Below are 24,502 nucleotides of genomic sequence, written 5' to 3'. Positions count from 1 at the left end.
CTGTGCAACAGCCTGATCCTCAACTTCTCAGTTCCTTTCTTCTTCATCCTCCAAGGCAACTCTAGATGGAGTCTTCCCTTTTCCGACTCAGTGTCGAGTTTTACCGGGTCTCAAAGTTTGGGATTCTTTCACCATTGTCCCTCTGTAATCTGCAGGCAGGTGGCAGAATCCCTTCCCCAGGCTGTGCCATTCCTCTTCCCTGCTCTGGATTTTGCCTCCTGCTCTGTCTCAGCCAGTCCTCAAGGAGCCAAAGCTCAACCCTCTTCTTAAAAACCCACAGTCAAATCATTTTCCACAAGGATCTAAAGTTTTGTTTTGCTGAGGGTGACTGTTTTAGTGGAAATTAGCACTGGAGAGGAGTGGGTTAGGGTATTTATGATCTCATGGTTTTCAAAATAAATCATGAAAAAAGCATCAGAACAATGTAATGTAAAAAATTCCTTTCTAAAAAGATGTCGTGGTTTTGGAACCTCGTGGTGGTTTGTGAAAAGCTCGATTCAGTTCTTTCTTTGCCTTGTTCAGAAGTGAAGTTGCTGTTTATACTCCCTTTCTACAAGATCGTATTTGTTCCGTGGTCAGAAAAATAAGAGAAAAAAAATACATTAAATACACATTTAAAAAAAAAAAAAGGCAGAACAAAAAAAACACCCAAAAAAAAAAAAAGGAAAAAAAAAAAAGAAAAAAAGAAAGTGGTCTCACATATTATGTAGGCCCATTAATTTAGTGTACTGTGGAGATAAAGTTGTTAAGCTGCAGACACTTTCTGGCAGGGACAACTGATTTTTTATGGATCACAGGAGTATATATAGTTTTGACATTCATCAGTGGGAGAATAGTTGTTTGTGGGTTACAGAGAGTAAGAAAGCTTTGCCTTCTGAAGACACCAGACATCACTGCTGTTAGGGGTGATAGAGCCCTTAGCAGATCAAGACAATATTTTATTGGTCAAGATATTAATATGGTTGGAATATAATATATTTGCAAATGTAGAAAGCTCTTTGATGTATTTGTGATACGCTCTTTTCCTGTTCCTGACTGCAGCTGCTCGTCTGAGTTGCGTATTTACATTTTTCAAGTGTTTTCAAACTTCAAAAGGAATTAAAAGCCAAAAATTGATGTTTGGTGTTAGCATATGTGGGCCAACACATCTCATAGTTTTATCCTCTCTTAATTTAAACCCGAGTTCAATACCTGCGCTTTTTTTTAGAAAACCATGCCTAAAAATATTCGGCAGCTCCGAATTGACGTTTGGATTCGTAAGGCAACCCTGAAACAGATGAAAAACAGCCTTTAAAAGCATAGAACTCTGGAAACTATTCAGCTGGCAGCTGCTAAGTTAGGCTAATGTTTGCACTGACCCCAGTACTTTCACTGCAAGCATTATGCTGTTAGCTGCTCCAAGTAGCCTTGAACTAGGAAGATAGGGTTAGTCTTTACAAGTCACATTTTCTGTGAAGTGGCTATTGGGGACAATCTTTGCTGTCAGATAAATGTTTCTAAAGGAAGAATTACTGTTTAAATTGATGTGCCTCCTTGACAGAATGGGATCCCTGTATCCCGGTGATTTCAGAAGGGAGCTCGGTAGGATTATCTTAAAAGTCTTTCAGATTTATTTTAAAAGCATTTACTTAAAGGCACCTTCTTTTATGAACAAGCGAAAGAAAAAGTCTATGGAGAATGAAGTCTGTTTTATTATGCCTTCTATGGCCTATTAATTTGTTACCATCTATTCTGCTTTGTTGATGAAATTTTAATTTTGCCCTTGCTTGAGCATATTGTAAGATTTGTATAAACTGGAGCTCACTGTGCTGACAGAAAGGCTCTTTCAGGATGAACAATTGGAGCTCATTTTATTTCTAGAGGACATTTAAAATAACTTATGAATGAGAGTTGTCAGACATGAAATGCTGTATTAATTAAATCTTATTCTAGTCTTTTTGCTTCTCCAGCTAAACCAACCCTTTAGAAAAAAAAAAAATACATGGCCACCTTAATTATATAGGAGAAGACAAAAACTATCCTTCACATTCCTTCGCCTGAATAAGTATAAGAACTCAATTCATCTCAATAATAACCCCATTAGCTGCTTAACTCAACAGTGTACATGGGAAAATTTTCAACACAGAATGCGAGAAACTGTTGATTGGGTGGATCATTTTCAAGGGTTTGTTCTGCTGATGTTCAAAATGATAATTTTAAGTAAATCTGATCTGGCAGGGTTATCAGCTTTGCACCGTTCATGGCTTAGGACAAAAGTGTGTGTTCATATACATGCTAATGCTTTTTTTATCTTTTTGAATTGCAGCAACAATACCATTCAAAAATAGATGACTTGATTGAGGAAACTGTTAAAGAAATTATTTCACTTCTCGTTTCAAAGGTAAAACGATTTACATTTGATTTTACAACACAGCAGAAAATGGTTGGACTTTGGAGATGTATTCAAATATCACACGATTTTTCTATACACAGGAAATGTGGGGGACAACATGATTTGTAAATAAAACTTCTGGAAATAACACTGCATTTACAAAATCGAATTTTAGAACAATTGAGTAAACAATTTCTGTGCTGTTGAGATAAGTTTGTCTTCTGTGTTTCTGTTGTAGATGGGAATTGCTAGCAGCTAGAAGAAGTGATAGGACTAAATTTTGTCTAAATTGTCTTATGTAACATCACATGTTATTTTTTGTTGAATTTCTTACGTGAGAAATTTCTTCCTATCATTCAGTATTTAAATTTCATCTTTAGAAATTTCATCATAAATTTCATATATCATATTTAAACCTGTGAACAATATCCAGGTTTCAGTTCGACTTTTTAATGAGATTTTGGTCCACAAACCATTTAATGAAAAATATTTTATAAGCTGTCGTTTCTTGATTTTTTAGGCTTTTCTATTTAAAAATAAAATGTGTTCTGACATGATATAAGGACTTGAAGAATAAGTGAAGAAAACTTACACAATATCTTGTCTTTCTGTAGCACCTCTACTCCAGTACAAGTCTTAAGTGGTTGATATAAAAAAAAAAAGTTTCCATCTCGAATAGTTTGAAGGACACAGAAAATAATGACAGAAAACAAAGATTTTAGAAGAAGTTTTGTTATTTATACATTGCAAACTAACCAGGAATGTCTGGTTTTCGATGTAGTACACATAAACCATATATTTACACCGTGTGAGTTAATGAAAAAAAGACTCTGGTCATATTTTCATCATGCCTTTGTTTTTGTTTGCTGAGGGGAGTGGGAATCTGCTTTTTAGATTGACACCTCTCAGTTGAAGAGGAAAGTTTTGTAGAATCATCATAGAAGTTTAAAATAAATGTTTCCACTTATTGATAACTGTGTAGAAGCAGACAGGTTTTGGTCCAAAGGGAAGTTTTGATGTAAACGTAATTACAAGCAGTTCTACTCCACAGTTTTAGGTTTTACATGTGACCTGTCATAGCTCCCAAGAAATCTTCCAGCTTTAGTATCATTGAAAAGGAAGAGGAAGAAATGGGAATTTGATCAGAAAAAAAAATCGTGCTATTAAAGGTTAAACTTTATGATTTTTTTTCCTTAATATTTGAGGTTATAAAAAAAAAGGAAGAATATAGTCATATTCCTTCTGGATGTATGTAGAAGAAATTCCAGAGGCAACTGCTGCCAGTACAGTTTGGGATTTGCATTATTAGTTATCGCAGTAAGACCAGAGGCTGACAGCTCAAAGCAGGGAGCAAATATTCCGTGTTGTTGGCTGGTCACTGGAGGTTTAACCAGTGTCTCCTCAGCTGAGATGTGAAAATCCAGTGGCACCCTGATTCCTTCTGTTTCAAGGCAGAAAGCTTCCGAGGGTGTAAAGGAGGGCTGAGCTTTAGGTCTTGGTTTTGGCCAGAAAAAATGCACATCGATGTGCATGATAGCCATGTGCTTTCATCTTTTGCATCTAATTTATTTTCATTATTGTCCAGCCTTTACCTCTTTATTGTGGCTCAGTAAAATAAGCATTTCAATCACTGTTTTTAGCTGCGAGTCACTTATGAAACTGAAAACGATACTTTTTTTTTTTTTTTTAGTGGTTTTTTACTTGTTAAGAGCTGTAGCGGGCAGTTTTTACACAAGACACATCGTTCTAAAGCCTTCAGGAAATCACAGGAATAGCACAAAGCAGTGAACAAAGCACAGTGTGTCTCAGGGTAAACCAATTCATCGACTGTGAGCTATGTGCAGAAATGCTTTTAGAGTTCCGCAAGTCCAATACACTGACATCTCAGAAAACAAGTTTCCAGCTCCATAACTAAGCCTTTTGTTTAAACAGACATCCTTGACACTGAAATGGTTTTGCTCTCTGGTATTTTGTGTCCCACTTGTCTTGGATTTGTATGTTGGCACTGAGGACACCACGCTGTTTATGAAATCTGCCTGTTCCTTTGCCGATTTTCGCACGATAAAGTTGAACGCTTTTCTGCAGAGAGGAACCTTGTCAATCAGATAAAATGAGTTAAAGTATGAACAGCAGCTTCTCACAGGCGACTGCAAAGCAGAAAGGTGGTATTTGGTCTAATAAAGCGGGTGCAGAAACAACTCCCACTCTCTCTCATGATGGGGATTTACTCTTTGACTGGCACCTATGTACCAGTGTCTTAATTAATCGCTGTAAATATGACAGGTTAGATTGATAAATGACAAATGGAGCTTTGCACTTGCTCCTGCTCCTTGAACTGTTAAGAGCAGAGCTTATTGTAAAGTGATGATCTCAGTTCCTCTGGAGGTGACACTGTTGTGACACTGTTACAGGGCCCATTAACAGCATGCCACATGGAATTTGGTTCTGTCCTCACACTCATAAAATGATACTCTTGGTTGTGGGAATGACTGTGTTGGGAGCAAGGGATGGCTTTTAAAACAATCTTTATATAAACTGGAAAGCAATTTATATGTGTAAAATAAATGTTCGTGAGTACGACGGGTGACAGATATTTTCTGTTACATACCGCGAATTACTTGAGCAACATAACATCACAGAGGGATGTGAAAAAAGGAATTTGTTTGCTCTAAGGCAAATTTGGGGGAGGTTAAACATTAAAGCTGTAATCGATGCAATTCATAGGTTTGGGGTTTCAACATTAAAGCCGTAATCGATGCAATTCATAGGTTTGGGGGTTTTTGTCAAAACAAAGTTTTGGCAAAAACACTTATTCATACCTCTTACTGAGGAGTCAGGCTACTCAGGTGAAAGTCCAGGGGAGAGAAACCCCATCGTGCCAGAGCCTTTGGGGATACATTTTCTTGCTTCCTTCTTGGCCATGGAGTAGCAGCTCAACAGCTCATGCTGCTGACAGAAAAGCAGTGCTGTTACACTTCCAGGTGAAATCAGAGCTGGTGTTCTATTTAATAGCAAAAAGAAAAAGAGATGTGGTATCACAGTCACCACCTTTAACACTTGTGCTCCACTCCACCGTCTTCGAAGCTGTGGTCATAGAAAATAAAGTGTGATTTCTTCCCAAAATACATGCTGGGTGCACACACTATATCCTAGCAGGGCTCTAGAGGCAGCAGAGTTGTGGTGGAAGTTCAGGAGAAACTTTGGGGTTGGGTTTTTATTTCTGCAGTGGTTCAGCAGTTTCCATCTGTCAGATCAAAAGAAGGTTATCCTTGATTTTAGCCCTTTGTGAGATGGAGAAAGCGATCAGATTTAAAGTTCACGTTGCCCTGCTAATCAACAGAAATATGAGGAAGAAAAATCCACATTCTCACATTCACATTCTCATTCGCATTAAAAGTATTTTAATTCTTACCCTGTGCATTTGGATTTCTCTTTTCCTCCAGGTTGTTTCAGTGTTGGAGGGCGTGCTGTCTAAATTGTCAAGATACGATGAAGGTACTTTCTTCTCATCATTAGTTTCATTCACTGTAAGTGTTCGGATTCTCAAAGGTTCTGCTCTGCTTTCTGTGCATAATTCTGAAATTGTGTGCAATTTGTGGTAATAAGCACTTACTGTGTTTTTTTATGCTTAATTTTCCAAAGGTAAAAGCAGCTGCCAAATATGTTGATGTTCCTGTAAGTATAACCCTTTTTAGATTGATTGATTTCATTCTATTGTTCATAGTAATTCAGAAATTAGGGGGGGGGGGGGGGCTTTAGCTCACATTTTTTAGTGTTGACATTTTGCTCTCCTACAGAGATTCATTAGAGCTTTACATGGAGTATTTAAACAGCCACTAGAACCCTGAGAGGATGTTTCATTTCCCTCGTGCAATAAGGAACTCTCAGAGCAAACTGGGGAAAGGTTATTCTCAGTGCACTTTTTCAGCTGGGGAAGAGTGAGGATTGTAACTTCGATACTCTTTCGTCGGGGTCTTTCCATAATTAGATCAATTGTTCGAATGTGTGGTATAAGCAGCAGGTAAAAAAGCATCATACTCGAATTATTTCTTGATTTCTTACTTCAGGACTGAGGTCTGGGTATTTAATCCTTTGCTTGCTCAATCTCAATTTGATTTGCCATTGGTTGTGAAATGTTTGTGTGCTGTAAGTAAAAAAATAAAGGAGCAACTGCTGGAGTTCTTTTATATAAAAAGGCAAAATGTTAGAATGTTTTTATTAAGAGTATGAGACCAGAATGTTTTTTTTCTTTAAACAGGCGATTTTATGTAATATTGTCATTTTCACTGTCAATATCCCTTGTTCTCTCTTAAGTCTGCATTCGCATCCCTTTTTAAAGCAGTTCTAAAAAAATCTTATTTTCCAAGCACGGCAAAAAAAAAAAAAAAGAAAATACTTTTGTTACATCATCAAAACAATTGTTACATCAGTGACAATTATTATATAAATGAAAAATATTAAGTTGTAGATGAATGCCACATATGCTAAACTGTGTGGTGGCCAGCAAAACCTTCAGCAGTTCTATCCTGAAAAATGCAAGCTTAAATGATTTTTTTTTTCAATCCATGCATGTTAAATAAAATGGAAGATCTCTGTTGCTGGAATTTGTTACTTTGCTGTCTTTATCTTTGTTTTATTTGGAAGATAAATGATAACATTTCTGTTGTTTTCAGATGATGTTTTCAGACTTTGTTTCTTATTTTGTTGCCTGGCGGTTTTTTTTGTACCTTTGTGAGTGCTCTTTTGTTTTATAAAAAAAGAAGAAAGTAGGTTGTCTTCCATTCAAAGGAATGACTCATATCAAATCCAGTTAATTTGGTTTACCTTTTGTTAATATATTGTGCTGTGTAGCTGCCATAAAAGGTCCTTGTAGAAGCACTTGAGAGCCCAAGGCCTAAAAAAAACTTAGTGGACAAACTAGAAATTCATTAACTTTCAGGTAACATGGAAAACTCTCCAAATTACTGATCTATGAGGATGAGACATCAAAAATCTTTTACCACTCACCTGGAGATGTTGATGTTGGAATTCACCATAAAGATGAGGCTGCAGAGTCGCTGGGGAATATTGCAGATTGGCTCAGCCAGGGCTGCACTCCCTGCTCCAGAGAGAGGGACATGAGATGGTTACTGGAGCCCCTTCTCACCTTCACTGAGTGGTGATGCTTAGCTTGGAAAAGGACCAGCTTATTGACAGGATATCGAGATCCTTGCACTATTACAATGTCTTGACTTCCCAGCTTTGTCACACGCCTTGCCCACAGCCAGGCATTTAAACTGGACTGTCAGCTGCAAACCTGAGCTGTGCCTCGGGGGAGCTGTGCATCTGAGCAGACAAAGAGTTTTCCAAATTCTGGAGATCTTTTTGAAAGATTTGCATAGGCTGGGCGTTGCTTTTGCTTCTTCCCGTTCCTTTACTGTGAAGGTGCAGTTGAGGCCAAGAGCCTTTACTGTCACAGCTGACAGCAGCTGGTCAAAATCACCAGATGTCAAAGTTAAAATTCCAGCTGCAAGAGGAGGCTGAAAGCTGTCACATCACAAGGTCACATCACCTGGGCTCAGAGCTAAGTGAGAATTGGGCTGAGAGGAGTGTACACCGAGCTCCTGGCAGTGTGACAGTGACCTGGCAACCCTGCTCTGAAGCTAATTGAATACCTCATGGTTTGATTTTGACCTATTTTGCTGTAAAATTTCTTCTTGTCCTTCCTCACCGTGTGAAGGTGCACGTGTGAAAGTTCCTTTAAAGTGACCACAATCAGCCCTTCCTTTTGATGTGGTTACAAATATTGTGGTCCCACCTCCATCTGAGTGGGGCCACTTGGTGCATCTAGGGGAGAAGGAGGGGGACAGGGCATTTGGGTTAGTTTTTTTTTTTGGATGTGTGGATTTGACAGAGTTTTTGATTTGGCAAATAGTGAAAAATGTGCTGGTTTGTAGTGAAATAAAAAGAAGCTAACTAGGCAAAAAAAGGTATTAGGAGAAAGTCAAGGTAGTACTGAGCAAAATGTTTTGGAGGGAGGTTAAGAGATCAAGGGGATAAAACAAAAAAGTTAAATAAAAGTAAATAAAAATAGTAAATTATTCAAAAGGAAGGAAGACATTCATGGATGAGTTTTTGGTCATTTTGACAAAATAGTTAATTCCATTTTATTGAGAGAGAGTTTAGACAATAAATAGTTGGACTTGAAGGTGCACATTCCCTAGCCAGGGAATTTCTCAGGACCACGTTTCTCAGGAGCAGGGTTGGAAAGATAGACACAGAGTTGTGGTACATTTGGCAATAGGTTTGTAAAAATGCTGCCTACTACTTTCTGTCTGCCCTTCTGTCCATTCATCTTGCTAGACAATTATGATTGATTACATCCAAGAGAAGAGAAAAAAACCCCTGGTTTTGTGGGGTTTTTTTTAACTGTTTAAGAAAACATGCAACATAAACCTCAATTTTTCAGGATGCCCTTCCAGAAGTGGGACATTTGCAGTCCCAAGGAGCTCTTGTTGCTTTCCCCAGCTGTGCACAGAGGGCTGTATTGACACTGGGTATATTTTGGCGATTAAAACCCCGACAGAAATAACAGCAATAGTGCAAATTTACCCAGACTAGGAAGAATAACAACGACGTCTTGTGATTTCCTAAAAATAATAATGAAAAAAAATCTAGTTGCTGTGGTGCTCTCCATATTGTCAAAGGACACAAGGCTCTGCAGTGGGAAAAAAAATGGGGGTGCTGTGCTGGTGGAAGAAACTAAATGTGTGGAGGAAAAAAGCACAAATGTCACAAGTAGTGCCTGAAGGATGACATTGGTTCTCTTTTTAATGCTATATTTTGATAAGTGGGAATGCAGAAGCTGATTGGAATATGCAACTCCTCCAAATCCACTAAAATCCTTTGTTAGGTTCTCTTAAAGTCCATGCAAACCGTAGGAGATGTAGAAGTACAACCTAATATTTTTTTCCTTTTTTTTTTAATATTCTGTTCACAAAGCAAATTGATTAATGAGAATAGGGGAAAGAATGCAGTAAAAATTAGGTTAAAAAAAATATATTGTTAAGCTCAAATTACGATTATTCCTTAATCATGTCGATAATTTCACCGTGTTCCATTTCTCATCGCGCAAGTCAGTTTTGCACACAAATAATTGTGTCATTAGGTGGTCGTTTCTGCACGCATTTCCTGCGCCGACAAACACAACCAGAGCAATTACTCGGACAAATTGAGCATCCAGTTACATGCTCGTGTATATACTGCTTTTTTTTTTTTCTTCAGAAAGGTACCTTTTAATCCCTTTGTGAGAGCCGGTAATCTATGCCAGTTCCTTCGAGGGCACAGAAGGAACCTAATCCTCCCTCTCTTCACACGGGCCACCTGCCAGAGCAGGAGCAGGGAGGCCATTTGAAGGAGGCAGAGCACAGCTCACACAATGCCAGCCCCTCTCCCTCCGCTCCTGCCTTTATGTGGGGATCAAAGGTATGAAAAGGGGCCTCACACATGTGCCAGCATTTGACTTACGGGGTCTTGTAGAGGCCAGAGAGGGAGCTCTGCCTCCTGCCAGGCGCATACACACGGGGACCTTCCAGATATCTTTCCTTGTCGAATATCACACTTGTGCTGCGTGGCCTCATTCAGCTGATTTTCAGGAGCAGAAAAGATTTTGAGGGAAATAAATGTTTATTTGGGTGTGGCCGTACGGTGCTAGTCGTTTTTAAGCTGGATTTTCTTGTTCAAAAAATAAAAAGAGACCACGGAAGTGTCACTGTTAGGGACACGAAAGGATGAAGCAGCAGCAGGAGGTCAAGCAGGAAAGCTCTTTTTCATTTTTCTGACTCCATATATATACAAATTTACGAACAGGCCAAAGATTGGCTACACAGGTATCCACCTCTTCAACCTCATTGGTGAACATCATCATCAATCATCTTTCTCCTCCCAGAGGAGAAGGATGCAAACAATTCTAAAACACACAGAGTTTACTTGAAGCTGCATGAGTTCAAAATGCAAACAGTGAAAAGCAGCAAACTTGAGGCAACACAGAAGGAGTATTATCTTTATGCTTAAAGCTTCTCCTGGTTTCCCCCAGATCCCAGCCCTGGGATGTGGCCCTTCTGCTTTCCAAGCTGTGAAAACCAGCTAGTGTAGAATCGGAGGGAAAGCCCTGCAGCACCTGCTTTGAGTCAGCAGTATTTTTGAGATACCCCTTAAATGGCAATCATAAAGATGACTACTCATCATTAGGAAAGCTAAAATAGCAAAGTAAAATATAACTTCATGGAGCAAGAAAAAAAAGGCATATTTTAATACCAGATTTTGTCATAGATTTTGTGGTGGTTTGAAGACCTTTTGCACTAAAGAATCAAAATCCTGGTGCAGACATTGACCTGTGTTGCCCCATGAATGCAGTGAAACTCTGTGTCTATGAAAAGGTGGTTGTGTAAATACTTGCAGAATCACAGTTTAAATTTTCCATGACAATTCTCAAAACACACACATTCCCTGCTTGCCAAAGTTGCTGTTTCTTTGCAGCAAGAAGATGGTTTTGAGAGAGAGAAAATATATTGCGGGTTTTTTTTCATTTAAACAAAACAATTTCTTCCTTTAATTTCATGTGAAATTAAAAAGTTACCTTTCTAATAGCCTGATTATGCAAATGATGCACCTTCCTGCCTGGCTGATGCATTTCATTTTGTGAGAAATGATGGGGCTGGTGATCTAGCTTTGGCTGCAAGTAGTTTTTATTCCAAAAATATTTTAATGACACTTTAGTTTTGTAATTCCAAAGCCCGAGTGATGAGAAGAACTTTCAGGCAGTGAAATTTTCCAACACACTCTTTCATTAATGCTGGACACTGAATGAGGAGCTCCTGTGCTGCTCACAATAGCCCCCTCCAGCTCATCACTCCTTTTCATGGCAGTGTTACAACCGGGTAGTTAAAATGACTCCCTCCAGGATGCAAGGGAGGGGAGAGAGGTGGAGAGGAGAGCAAACACAAAACTGGATGTATTTTGTTATTGTAGAGTTAGTCTCTGGTTTCTGTTCTCAGCTTTGGAACATTTGCACTTTGGCAGGGCAGCGACTCGGGAAAACCAGTGCAGTGGGTTGAGAATGCTTTCTTGGGTTTTGGTGATATAAATTCATTTAATACCTCTCTGGTGCTAAAAAATGTTCTGTGACAAATGCCAAAGTGAGAACAAACACCATTCAAGTATTACAAATGCACATGGTTTTCACTGAGATTTCTGCCAAACTCTTGCGTTGCAAAATCCTGTTCAGAAACTCGGGTGTGCTTTGCCTGGAGGAAAATGCTTAATATTAGGGGCATTTTAATTAATATTAAACCTACTGCAATCTTTCAGCAGCAAAATATTTGAATGCCTGGAAATTAGGGCAGTGCAGCTTTACTTTTCACTAGGTGCTTCAGGCAAATATTGCCAGTGGGAGCCCTGCAAGTCAACCTTAAAACAGCTTCTACAGCGTCTTGGAAACTTGGAAATAACGTATTTGAACATTTGGCTCTGTGGTAAATAGACACTGGGATACTGTTTTCCTGTTCAAATGGGGGAAATTCGGCTATTTAAAGAAGAAATGGATTTCTTCTTTCTCTGAATTTATTGCTGTGGAGAAGTGCTGGTCAGGACCCACCTACCAGGGAACAGTAAGAGACACCCTGCACCTGTGGGATTAGGTGCAGCAGCAGGAAGTAAGAGCACTCGCAGCATATAATTAACAAGGATTTTTAATTTTTTTTTTTTTTTCCCCCAAACAGCATGTTCATCTTGCCAGGTTAACTAGTGATTAACCCTAAAAAAGAATGTGCTGAAGCCTACACCCTTGTTTAAACTCATTCACTCGCCAGTGTATTCAGTTACTTGTGTAACCAGCCACAAAGTAACCCTATTTACAACTCTTAATTTCCTGGCATTTTATTTGATGTCTTTGTGTTTCCAGTTTCTCTATTCATCTCTTTGTCTGGTTCTCTTTCATTTTCAGATAGGCAAAACAGCTTGTCTGCTGTTCTGAATAAAACAAACTTATAATAACTTCTGTCTGTCTTTAAAAAAAAAAAAAAAAAAAACCACCTTTTTTCTTGGGGAAAACTTTCAGACAGTATTTTTTATACTTACCTGGATAACGTACCAGGTTAAATTTTTCTCCAAAAGATGTGCAAATAACTCTGATTAACTTCAGCAGATGTTCTGCCAGAGACTCAGAGAAGTTTTTTTGGGGGGTTTGTTGGGTTTGGTTTTTTTTGATTAAGGATGTGGAGGCTGGAATGCTTTACTCTTTTCAATTAAATGCCTCCTGTGACAGTTATTTAAAATATATCTCAGTTTCTATTTGTTTGTCTTCTAAGGTACATGAAAATTCTTAGTTGTTGTTTGTTTAATTTTGTATTAACTTGAGGTTTTTTTTTCTGATGCTGAATAATTTAAAGCAGATCAATAGAGGATGGTGTCATCAAAGGTCTCCGAATAATACATAATCCCTAATAAAAAAAAGTTAAAACATTAAACATACAGCGTTTAAGCTATTTTGATGCTTACAATACCTTTCTTTTCTTCTTCCACATCTTCAGAGAAAACAAATAAATTCAATGCATGCAATCTGAAGAGATAATGAAGTATTTGATACACTGTTGGCTCATTCAATGTTTAATGAACACCACCATGAGCAAAGATGATTAACCTTCGATGATTTTGGTGAGGCTTAAAACAGACACTTTGAGAATTGATAATCTGCCTTACCCAGACTTCCTTCCACTGTACTCAGACACTGTTTAAAAGGAAAATTAATTTTTTTTTTCCGCAGCAATTCCAAAGATAATTATCCCGCACACATTAAGAAGGATGAAGTGTTTTAAAGAACTGTAATTCTAATTGGTAAATGTCACCAGCTGCTGCAGTTACTCTTACTTGTGTATATTCTTTTAATGATTACACTCCTGTGCCACAAGCTACATGAAAATATATTCACTAGGTGTGAAATTCCCATATGTCACAGCTTCAGCACTAGGTAAACATCTTAAAGATAAGGGAGTTCATGCTGATGAGAAATGTTACTTTTCTTGCTTCGGCTTTCTGCAAGAGGAACATTTTTTTATCGAACTTAGTAGAGGAAATATTCTGTTAATTGCACAATCACTAGATTTTAGACCTCAGTGGAAGATTCATTAATACATTTGAATGTGTGTTTTCAAGACCTATAATCAGCCTATCATTAACTAGATTATCTCCTTCACTCATATCTGCCGATTTCAAAATATTTTTCCATTATTTCTCCAAGTTAACTCTAGTCCAATTCCTATAAATTGTGTATCAGGTTTGAGGAAGTACATAAGCTTTCAACACTGATTGTATTCTCTTGTGCCATCACAAATGAATATACTAAGGGAAAATATGGAGTTTTCTGCTTTAAATCTGCTTCACTTGGTGATTTGTCTGAATCTGAAAGCATTTCTATCACATTTTAGTGGAGGTACATTTTTGTGGAGGAGATCTATTGATTTCTGTCAATCAGGTTTCCCAACAGAAAATGTTTTGTCTGTTGAAGTCTTAGATTTTTTTTTTTATCCTATGCTTAGAAGTTAAGTGTATAATTAATATCAATGGCTCTACTTTCCTCTTAAGAGTTTCCTCTAAGGATATTTAGATGGGGTAAGTTTTTGCAATGAGCTTTCATTGCCTCTGGAATGACCAATCCAAAGGAAGAGGATATTCCAGTTGTTCACTGTGAGCTTTGGAGATGCTACAAGTATTAAAGCTGGCCACCATTCCACATTTCACAGTTACTTTTAAAAAATGCCATATTTGCACATGAATAAATGAAAAAGAAAATCTTTTTTTTTTTTTTTTTTTTTTTTTTTTTTGGAACATATTCCTCTATATGTCTTTGGTCGATTGAGGGTAAAAAGGGTTGAACTTCATAAGCTGAGAGGTTTCACTCACTGCAGCTTTGAAGAAGGAATGTTCCCACCCTGTTACTGGAATAGGATGGCATCAGGTTCTGGACAATTTAAGTGTGGACATGTTGCACCTCTCCTTCCCTCTTGTGCTCAGACCTGTTCATATATATTACAAAATGTTACATACAAGATAATAAGAAATAAGAAGAATTTAAACTTGAATATGCACTTGCAGACTAGTAAGGAAGCCTTAATATAAAATGATGTGTTAAGATTTTAACTACGTGAGCATGACTTTTAAAATATGCTAAATATTTTACACTGTTGCTCATATCCTGTTTTCAGACACTAACAGTTTCTGAGAAATTTTGTGCTTTTGTCCTCCTCCCCTAGAATTATTAATTATTCTGTATGGAGTCTTACCAAAATCTGGATCCTTTATAAATATTAAGGCCCGTGTTAAGCCTTAGTATAAAGTATTACAAAACTTAGCATTCTTTTGCATGTCAGGAACATTGTAAGCAGTTTTTTGGGCTCAGTAAGACTTTCACAAGCTTTGCTCACACAGAGGGCATTTGCTGGAGACTTCCCAAAGTGCCTGTGTGCATCTTTGGTTCCTGTTAGGAAAAAGTGATCTCTTTTCCAACCCTTCACACACTGCCAGCAAAGGGCAAGTCGCAGTGTGTTAGGGGTGTTATTTTGGAACAACTTTCCATGGCTACAGAGATCCAGAAATTGCAGCTGGATTCTGGAGAGATTCGGAGGAGAGAGCAGTTCCAGCCATCCCTGTGCCTGTACAGCTGCAGTGTACACACAGCTTATCCCAGCCTGGCTCATGGTTGGGGCTGTGGTGTATAAATTATGCTGCTCTGCTCTTCATACAGACATATATTGGAATAAGAAGGGGAAAATTTTGGCTTTGCTCCTCCCCTAGCCATCCTCTGGGCTGGCTGCAGCAGTGCAACAACAGTTTGCAAAGTGGAAGTGTACAGGACTGCACCCAAACCAGCATTTTTTATGGCATTGCTCTCATGGATGTGCTTGAGTTTACTTTAAATTATAGTTATTTGAAGGTAACGTCAAACACAAAATTCAGCTGTACATTGGAAGTAAATTAGAAGAAATCTTAGGCAGGATTAAAAAAGCAATCTGGATGCTTTTTTAAAGCATTTTCTGAATGTGATAGCAGGATTTGGATCTCCACACTCAGGCTGGAGTCACTCTCTATGAAAGCCTTGCTACCAAAAAAAGGGGAATATGTCTGAGTTTGCCATTGATGTTGCCAGGGCCAAGACTTGCATTTGGCAGTGTAGATTTATGACTCAGAGCATCCATAAATTAAAACATTAAAGCATAAATTAAAACATTAAAACTACACTGATAGTAAAATGTAACAGTGAAACCTCCTGAACGCGGTAACTAACACAGAATTCACAGCAGATTTTGTTAATTCACGTATGAACATTGCAACGTTTGTTCTCATTATGTTTAACTTCTTTTAAGTCTCAGCCCTTGAGGGGTTTGTCTTTCCCTTCCCATCACTTTCTCCCCTCACTTTTTGTCTTCCCAGAAGCCAGGAATGGATCTGGCAGACACCTACATTATGTTTGTTCGGCAGAACCAGGATATTCTTCGAGAAAAGGTCAACGAGGAGATGTACATAGAGAAGTTATTTGATGTAAGTAACTGGCCTTGCCAAGTTTGCTGGTATCACTACTGCATCAGAAGGGAGAAACTGGACTTTGATGGTCCAGTTGTTCAGATATTCTTCTCTGTTGCTAATTTTTTTTCTTTTGCTCATTATTTACAAGCCTCAGCTGTCAAGGGTGGCCTTTCTTTAAATATTTTCTGCGTGAAACTTTTAAGTGCTTGAAGACAGAAATAAAATCGGTAGAGTATTTATTACTGGAAATAGTAATTTTTCCACTGTGTGTAGTGGAATTATTATATTCCATCTTTTATATTATATCAATTATATTCCATCTTTTGGGTTTTAATTTGTCAGTGGAGAGAATTGTATTGGTGTGGTTTTTGCAGACCAAATTTCCCTAAATTCTGAAGTTGTACGTATTTCTGCCTGCTCATACACAGATGCTGGGTACAACTGTGGGGTTGACTGGTGCTTCTGTGGAATAGCTTTTAATATTTTATTTTATTGATTACCAGTTTAAGACTTCTAATTTCTTAAAGTTGACTTTTATAAACATTTGTTGAATTTTCAAACTCATGTTCAAAGTGCTCATCTGACTTCGGCAAGTTCAGAGTAATCCTCCTCATCGAGATGCACACAGTAATTTCCCTCAGCTTTGATAATAACTTCTGCAGCTTACTTCCATTCATTCCTTTGCCCTGATTCCTCATCTTTTTTGTTAGAAATTATCACATTTCAGTTCATTCAAGTTACGACAACTAATTTATGTCTAGTATGTCCTTTTCTTAATTGCCTGAAGGAGAAGCTGGAGGCAGCTGAAATAGGACCTGCCATATGAAATTAAAGCACTACACATGTAAAGTATATGTAAAATAAAGCTATTTAACTGTAAGCCTGGATCAGTTAACATGACAATTATCTCAGCCACAATTATACAGGAATTTGGATGAGGAAAAGAAGTCATCTCTAGTCATCACTGTGAAATGGAATTTATTACCAAACTAACGCTGGAATGTAATACAGACTTTGAAATGTATTTATTTGTGTCATCTCCTAAGTATTTTAGAAAGCTTTGCTGGCAGTTTCGTTTAATTATGCAAGTTACAGCAAATGTTTGCATAACAGCAATTCACAGCCTTTACTGTGACACTACAGTTGTGGCAGTCACAGAAGGTCCCATAACATAGACTCTCAGCCATGGTGTGTCATGTCAGTGTTTGTTGGTTGTTAGACTGGGTGGTCAAAATAAGGCTTAACTCTCAGATTTGATATTTCCAGACACTCTCAGACATCTTTGAAAAAAAAAAAAAGAAAAAAAAAAAAAAAGAAAAAAAAAGTATCATCTGTTTTAATAAGCTAAGTGCTAATACGTGTGAAAAGAATGATTTTATAAAAGCTTTGATGCCCTGCAGGGGTAGAAAAATTATCATCCATCCAGCTGGCACCTTCACAAAGTACTAAAACCGTATTAGCAACTTCTGCTTCAGTTTGCTTTTGCACTGAATCTGCAAGCATATGTTTCATTTTCAAGTTTCTATATTTTTTTTGGTTTTTTTTTCCTTTGGGGTTATTTTTTTGCTTATGTTGTCATTTCCTGAATGTTAATAAAATGATCTGCCTAAGGCCAAGTCTAACTCTCGCTGGAGAGACCACACTGACTTTTTTGGTGTGGTGGGATGGGGCTGAGTTTCAGTGAGGCACTGGCCAGGGCCTGGGCATGAACCTGAGAACTGTCAAGGGATCCTCCACACCATTAAGGCACCAGCACAGCTCCTGGCAGGATTTTGGCTTAGCACAAGGACAGGGCTTCAGCAGGGCTGGGCTTACAGCAGTTAAGGACTTCTTCTGAATTTCATTTCAGCAGTTAAGCTTTCCAGCCCAAGGAAACATCTCCTGTGTGAACACAAGTTCTGATACAGCACTTGCCTTTGAGTTTGCAAACCCTTTTCTGTCCCCTTTTACTCAGTAGGGTACATTGTGTGCTGCTGTGTATCTGTAAAAAAAACAAAAAATATATACATAACGTGTATTTTTCGTATCAGATATTTATTTCTGTCTTTATTCTTCTTTCTACGTGGTGGTGTCACATTTCTATGGCACATCACACTGGGAGATATAATTGATTACACAGATGCAGCATTAAAAAAGCATTAACAAATACAGAAGCTCATAGCATGCAGAAATGTAAAACAGAGTCATGTCACTCTGTTAATTCACCTTTCCTGACATTAATCCAGATTTAGAAAATGATTACTGAGCAAGATTTTGCAAATGACTTTTGAAGGGTTTCTTTAATTATTGCTTTAGGAAAACCTAGGTACTCTTTTTTTCAAAAATCAAATCTATCAAGTTACATTTCCATAGAAAGAATAAAATACATTCACATTTTTATGTAAATGGACTTGAAGCCGTTGGACTGGCTAGAGTTGTAGATCCCAGGTGCTTTCCTCTTAAAACACATGGAATTAGTGTCAGCTAAGTAATCACCAGCCAAGTGCAAGAGGAAAAACACACTTTCCTGTGCTTTAGCCAGGGAAATACCTCATCCAGAATAACAAAAAACCTGACTGTTCTGTGTGCTAGAGGTCTTAGCTATAAATATACAGAAGATCAGGCCTGAGAGATTATTTTAACATCAAAAAGTGCTTAATTGCAAACTACTTATGTGCAGCTACCCAGGGCTGCTCTAAGCCAACAGCAATTACAGTAACCATGTGAGCAGCGTGTCCACCACACAAAGTTATGTACATAAAAAAAATCATTTACATTCCAGAATAATATTAATACAAGTAAAAATGTGTTGTGGTTTGAAAACAAACCAAGTGAGAGGCTCGAAGTCAGAAATAAAATTAAATGAGAAGAAAAAGGAAAATAAAATAAAATAAAATAAAATAAAATAAATGCAACAATACAAAAAGAAAAACCACTGACAGAGTCAGAATACAGCCTGATCAGGGTGATGGAAGCAGTCCAGGTGAGGTGCTCTTCCTGAAGCAGTGATCCCATAGAAAGGTCTGGTAGCTCTGGTCCTCTGGGAATCCAGTGGGTGAGGACTGCTTCTACTGTCCCAAATCCCAGCTTATCTCCAGGTGAGAATGCTTGGCTCCTCCCCCTGGGCGGGGCATCTCCCAATGGGATGATGAGTCATCCAGGGGCTCCTTGATGGCCCATTAAAGAGAGATAACTCCAGAGGGAGTTATCTGTGAGTCATGGCAAGGCATTGATGGGCCATGGACTGGAGATGGTGATAGAACACATCCTAAACTACAACCCAGGATAAAATGCCTGCCAGGGAGTCACAAGATGTTAAGGCTAGGAGTTCTCTAACATTTTTAATCCACCTGAGAAGTTTGAAGCTGGAGAGAGGACAGGAAATGTGTGGTGTTTTATGGTGGTGTTTGGTAAACCTATAAAAGCAGTGCCCTATTGTACAAAATACAAAAAATAAGGAGAATGGAACTTAAGCTTGTGATAGGAACCCCTAAATATGAAAGAGGTTCAGATCTCCAGTGACTGTGAAAAAAGACTGAGCTGGTAGGTTTTTTCTGCACCATTTTTAAACCATTTACGTCTTTCGCTTCAGTACGTCTGCTGATCATGCAGCAAAACCAAGGTGGAATTTCTTTTTCCTTCATTTCCACTGAAAAACTTGGCTTCTGGATACATTTCATTATCTCCTCCAGAAGGGCTGTGGACAGCAGGCAGAGTTGTATGTCCTGGTGGCATGAGTCTCTCCCAGGTCAGTGTGCTGCCTTCCTGTTCTCAAAACAAGTCACCAGGTTTGAAGTCACAAAGATTTTTCACTTGGTCACTTCATCAGAGACGTGGGAGTTTTTGCCTTCCTTTGCAGTATGGGACGTGGTCTTCTTCCTAAAATCAGCTGGGAATTTTGCCTGTCAAATCCCTTCTGTCACAAGGATTCAGGACATTTATCTCCCGCTCTCATGCAATCATAGCTGATAGTGGAGGGCACGAGGGGAATTGTGTTTATTTGTTATTAACATCACATTTCTTGAAGAGCACTTGAAACATTTGTGTGATTAAGATCTTCAGTAGCTCTGGGCTAATGTTTTAGAAACAATACATTACTTTAGGCAGGTTTATTTTTGTAAATGATTTAGTGTCTTTTCTGAAAACGAGTCTTTTTAAAATCAAGTTGGTGAATGGAAAAATTAAATATTTAGAATATAATTACATGGCCCTAGAATAAATAGAGAATAATGCTAATTGTTATTAGCGCCGCTCTTATTTATAAAGATAATCTGTTTCATGGATAGTGTGAGAGCATCTGTGCATCCTATCAGAAAACATTGCTGTGTATCTGATCACACCATTTTCAGATTTTAAAAATACCCAACTATTAAATTTCCATGAGATCTGGTTATACCTTCTCAAAATCAATAGGCCTTTTAGCATGAGCTTTAATAAATGCAGTGCTGTGTCCATAAAGATGCCAGGTTACTCCCATTGATTAGACTTCTATTCATGTTACTTCTAGAATTTTTAAGATGGGAATAATAAATGTTGAACTCTTGAGCATTTTAATATACATCAGACTTGTAAATTAAAAACTACTTCTTTTAAACAAAATTGGATTTGCTCTTGAAAAAATGCTCTTGGAAAAAAAGACTTTTTTTTTTTAATTTTGCATACAGCTCTGTTAAAACATCGATGCAATACTTACTTTCTGTAATAACGTCTAGTTCCTAAGTGCCACCTGGGTAGATTCTCACTTTCTTGTACCTGTGAATTGCATGTGAAGTATGGATATTCAAAAAAAAAAATCATTCTGGACATTTTTGCTTCAGATTCCTTCTTGAGAGTGTTACCTAACAGGTTATTTTTGTGTCTATTGTGGAAAACTTCTGGTGTAAACAGATGCGTGATTACAGTTTTATTTAGACGATAAATAATGCAGTGAAATCTTTATACAATAAGACATTGCTGCTCTGAGAAATAAAGAATGGTTTCAGAGGACAGCTTTAATGCATCAGTGTTCAGCCATTGATACAACTGAAAGGGTTTCCCATTTTTTTAGGCTGTCCTTTCTGGGAAACCTCTTCCCAAGTCTGCCATAAACACGTCAGAGTGCCCATCCTGGAGAGGTGAGCCCTGGCAAAGTGTGCCCATAGTTATCTCTCACAAGACAATACCTGTGAGCAGATATTGGTTTGGCCCCTCTCCTCTGGGTGCTAAACTGGTTTGTGCAGTATTCCTGCTGACTTTGGAGGAGCTGCCCATGTGGGAGGATTTCCTGTGGCCACACTTCAGTAAGGAATGGATGGAAGAGTTGCGTGTGGCAGGGAACTCCCACAACTGCCTTTGGAGCTCCTCAGTCAGAAAGACTGAACGTCTCCAGGGCCAGTTTAAAAGCCTAAACACTCCAGATTTACAGAGCTGCTTCTGGCTTTTGCATTTCAAAGGTTCGGATGTAATGTGATATTTTTTTTCTATTGAAAAACTGTATTTTGTCTGGAATGTTTTATTAAATGCTAGCGGTGTTCCCATATTCCAACCATTATTTTCATTTTCCATTAGTAGCAGGGATGGGCAATTCAAGTCCAATGATGTACTTGAGATTATTTGAGGTCTTAATTATTCTTCAGAGGTTATTATGATATGTACTCTGCTCAATAGCTCAATGGAGATATCCATTCTCAAACAAACATATAATTTCTGTTTGCCCTTCATTCTGTTTGCCAAATGCTTTATTCAAAGCATTCAAATTGCCTAATTTCTGTGGGTTTTCTGACCTATTACAAAGGAAAAAAAAAAAAGTGTTTAAAAATGTGCAAATCGTGGTGTTACACAGCTAAGAGGAACACTTAATTAAAATTGAGTTTTCAGTAGTACCAACTCCTTGTGCTACTTATGTCTACCACGAAAGCACTATTTTTGTGGTATTTAGTATTCAACAATATCTTTCTAGAAAATTTCAATCATGATTTTTTTTTCTTCATTCTCAGATTACTTCCTGTCCTGCTAATTTTAATAAGTAATCTCCACTTTTTTTTTTTTTTTTGTTATGCAATTATTTGCAAGTGTGTGATTTGACAAAAGGTCTACTTGGTTAAAGGCCACGTTTGAATCAAAAGCTGTGTTTGCATTAACCTCTGAGAAACACGAGAGGACCGTGCCTAATTACTTAAAAAAAAATACTCAACAAAAATGGATTGTAGCTTGTTGATCTTCTCATTTCTTTGATAACTCGGAGTAATCTTCAAGAAATATGCGGGCTTCTTTCTCAAGATTCTTGAAATTTGATCACGGCGCAAAATTGTCCTTTGGCGCGGGCCCAGAAATACACATCTTTTGCATGATGCACCTGGACATATGTGGCAGGTCTGGTAGAATCAGCTAATTAACAACACAGGCTTAAACAGGCACCTCATCTGGCAGTGTAGTTAGTTGCCTGATGGTGCTCAGCAGGATTTGGTAGTGCTTTTTATTTTTCTATCCTAATGGTCTGCTGCCCACCTAATTTTGCCTTATTGTCAGCCACTACTTACCGCAGCTTGAGGCCCTCCCAGGAGGCTAAATTATTATCAAAGGATTAGGGAGATGTAGCCTTGCAGCTCTGACATTTCTGATTACTTGTCTATGCCAGAACAGTAATTAGCTGTGACTAATTAAGAAAAATGTTCCTGCCATAGAAAACCATTTAAAAGAACCGAGAAGTAGAAAAGCGATTGAAAAGCTGAGCAGTGCTCAGATCTGCTGATGCTCTTTAGATTTTCACCAAAGTCTTAACTCATCTTTAATTACGTCTTTTATTTTATAGGGGAAATAGAAAGCTCGTGATAGGAAAACCGCTCTTTAGTTGTCTCATGATGTGACAGAATTTTTTTTTGTCATTTTGAAACAGTTGTTTCTTTTTTTGGTAAAAGAATTTTAAAGAAAGCTTCAGGCAGTGTCACTGAAAAAGTGAGTTATATTGACATGCTCAAATATAGGAAACTTTCCTGCAAGATGGAAGCAGCATCTTACAAACTTACTGTTCAAAGCCTTTTTAAAGCTCAGTAAATCATTCCTGATGTTTTCAAATAGCCTGAGCTCATTTTTCAAGATAGCAATCTCTATAAAAGAAAAAACAGTTCATTTGAAAGCTGAAAAATGGAACCTCCATCTGATTTCGTGTAGTGTAGAAGTTTTCTTTGATTGTTTTTTTTTCCTGAATTATGCTGAGAAAAAGAAAACCCACTCCATGATTGCAGCAAAGCTCAGTACTGATGAAATCACTATGACCAGAACACACTTCAGAGTGCTGAAAAAAGCATGTGCTTCAGAGTTTGTTGCATCAGGATCAGAATATTCAGCACTTTGTCAGCTGTTTTATGCTGCAGCTGATAGTGTTTTCTCTAGAGAAACACAATGGCTCTATTTGATATGGTTTTGATATGATACACTTTCACACTTTATTCTTTCTTCATTCTTTATGCTGTTTTTAATTCCTGAATTTCCGTTTTGTTGCGTGCCACACAACCCAAAAAAACATACAAAAATTATTTTCTCAAGACATTAAATATCCCATAGTCCAGTCTGCATTTAGTATTCATGGAATGGATGTCTGACACCTTTTTGACACCAATTCAATCATATTACTAAATTATTTCCAGCAGGAGAGTAAGAAACTATGCAATAGATATTCTGATATCTTGCTTAAAGTGCTCTCTTGTGTAAAAAGGAAATAGAAGATTATTTTTAGGGCACTAAAACTCAGAGGCTGACACTCAGAATTCCTTATAGCGCCCTACCCATAACTTCCCTGACTTGTGGGAGAAGCTCACTTTTTGGGAAAGAAAAAAAGTTTATAAATTGCTCTTAAAAAGCAATTTCAAATGGGTGTTACGAATCACAAGCGGAAAAATGGGAAAGAAAAAAAAATGCAAACTTAATATTTTAAAGCGCATCTGTCTGGTTTTTTTTTTCCCCTGAGGGACTTTTTTTCAATCAAATAGAACTACAAGGTGTTTTTGCAGGTTTGTTTGGGGAGGATCTATAATACTGGGAGCTTCCAGTGCATTTCTGGTATACACCGTTCATCCATTTATTAACTTAGTTAAACGGATCTATCCATCACTCACAATATCCATTCAGTAAAAACAATAACAATTCTATCTGATAAAAGAGAGCTCCTTCCAACATCCAGGCACAGTTTAGTCCTTTAACCTTTTTATCCTGTTAGGCATAAAGTAGCAGCATCTCATTCCAAGCACTGCACTTTTTTCTTCTTGAAATGTGTCTAGCAGCTTAATAGAATCAATTGAGTGTGGACAACTGTAAAAATATAAAACAGCACTGAAACTTCAGATGAGTCTGTCGGTAAGTGTTAGCTGTGGCTGCGGCTTTCACGTTCTACACAGTCAAGGGAAATCGATAAGGATTGTACCATTTTTATTGTCTTACCTAATGTTTGTTCACCATGAAGTGCCAGGCCCAAGCAGCAGCTAGGGAATATTGATTTCTTGATGTACTGTAATTCACACACGTGTAAACAGCGGGAGAACCTCGTGGCTTCTCAAACCTCGCCGGCAGGTTTGATGGTTATACTTGGATTTCATTTGGGTCGAGCTTCGTTGAAAAAGG

The 24,502-nt window shown here is 37.9% G+C and overlaps 1 protein-coding gene across 1 annotated transcript in view; it reads left to right on the top strand.

Moving 5' to 3' along the window:
• Positions 1–24,502, top strand: part of CADPS2 (calcium dependent secretion activator 2) — a 269,361-nt gene that overhangs the window by 230,244 nt on the left and 14,615 nt on the right. The window contains exons 21-24 of the mRNA XM_066318926.1: positions 2,306–2,380; positions 5,815–5,898; positions 6,014–6,046; positions 15,836–15,943. Of these exons, the coding sequence (XP_066175023.1) occupies positions 2,306–2,380; positions 5,815–5,898; positions 6,014–6,046; positions 15,836–15,943 (300 nt within the window). The remainder of the gene's footprint in view (positions 1–2,305; positions 2,381–5,814; positions 5,899–6,013; positions 6,047–15,835; positions 15,944–24,502) is intronic.

Source organism: Sylvia atricapilla, chromosome 5 (genome assembly GCF_009819655.1).
Source record: "Sylvia atricapilla isolate bSylAtr1 chromosome 5, bSylAtr1.pri, whole genome shotgun sequence".
Lineage (NCBI taxonomy): Eukaryota > Metazoa > Chordata > Aves > Passeriformes > Sylviidae > Sylvia > Sylvia atricapilla.
The sequence above is the reverse complement of the archived record's forward strand: the minus strand, read 5'-3'. Positions and strand labels throughout refer to the sequence as shown.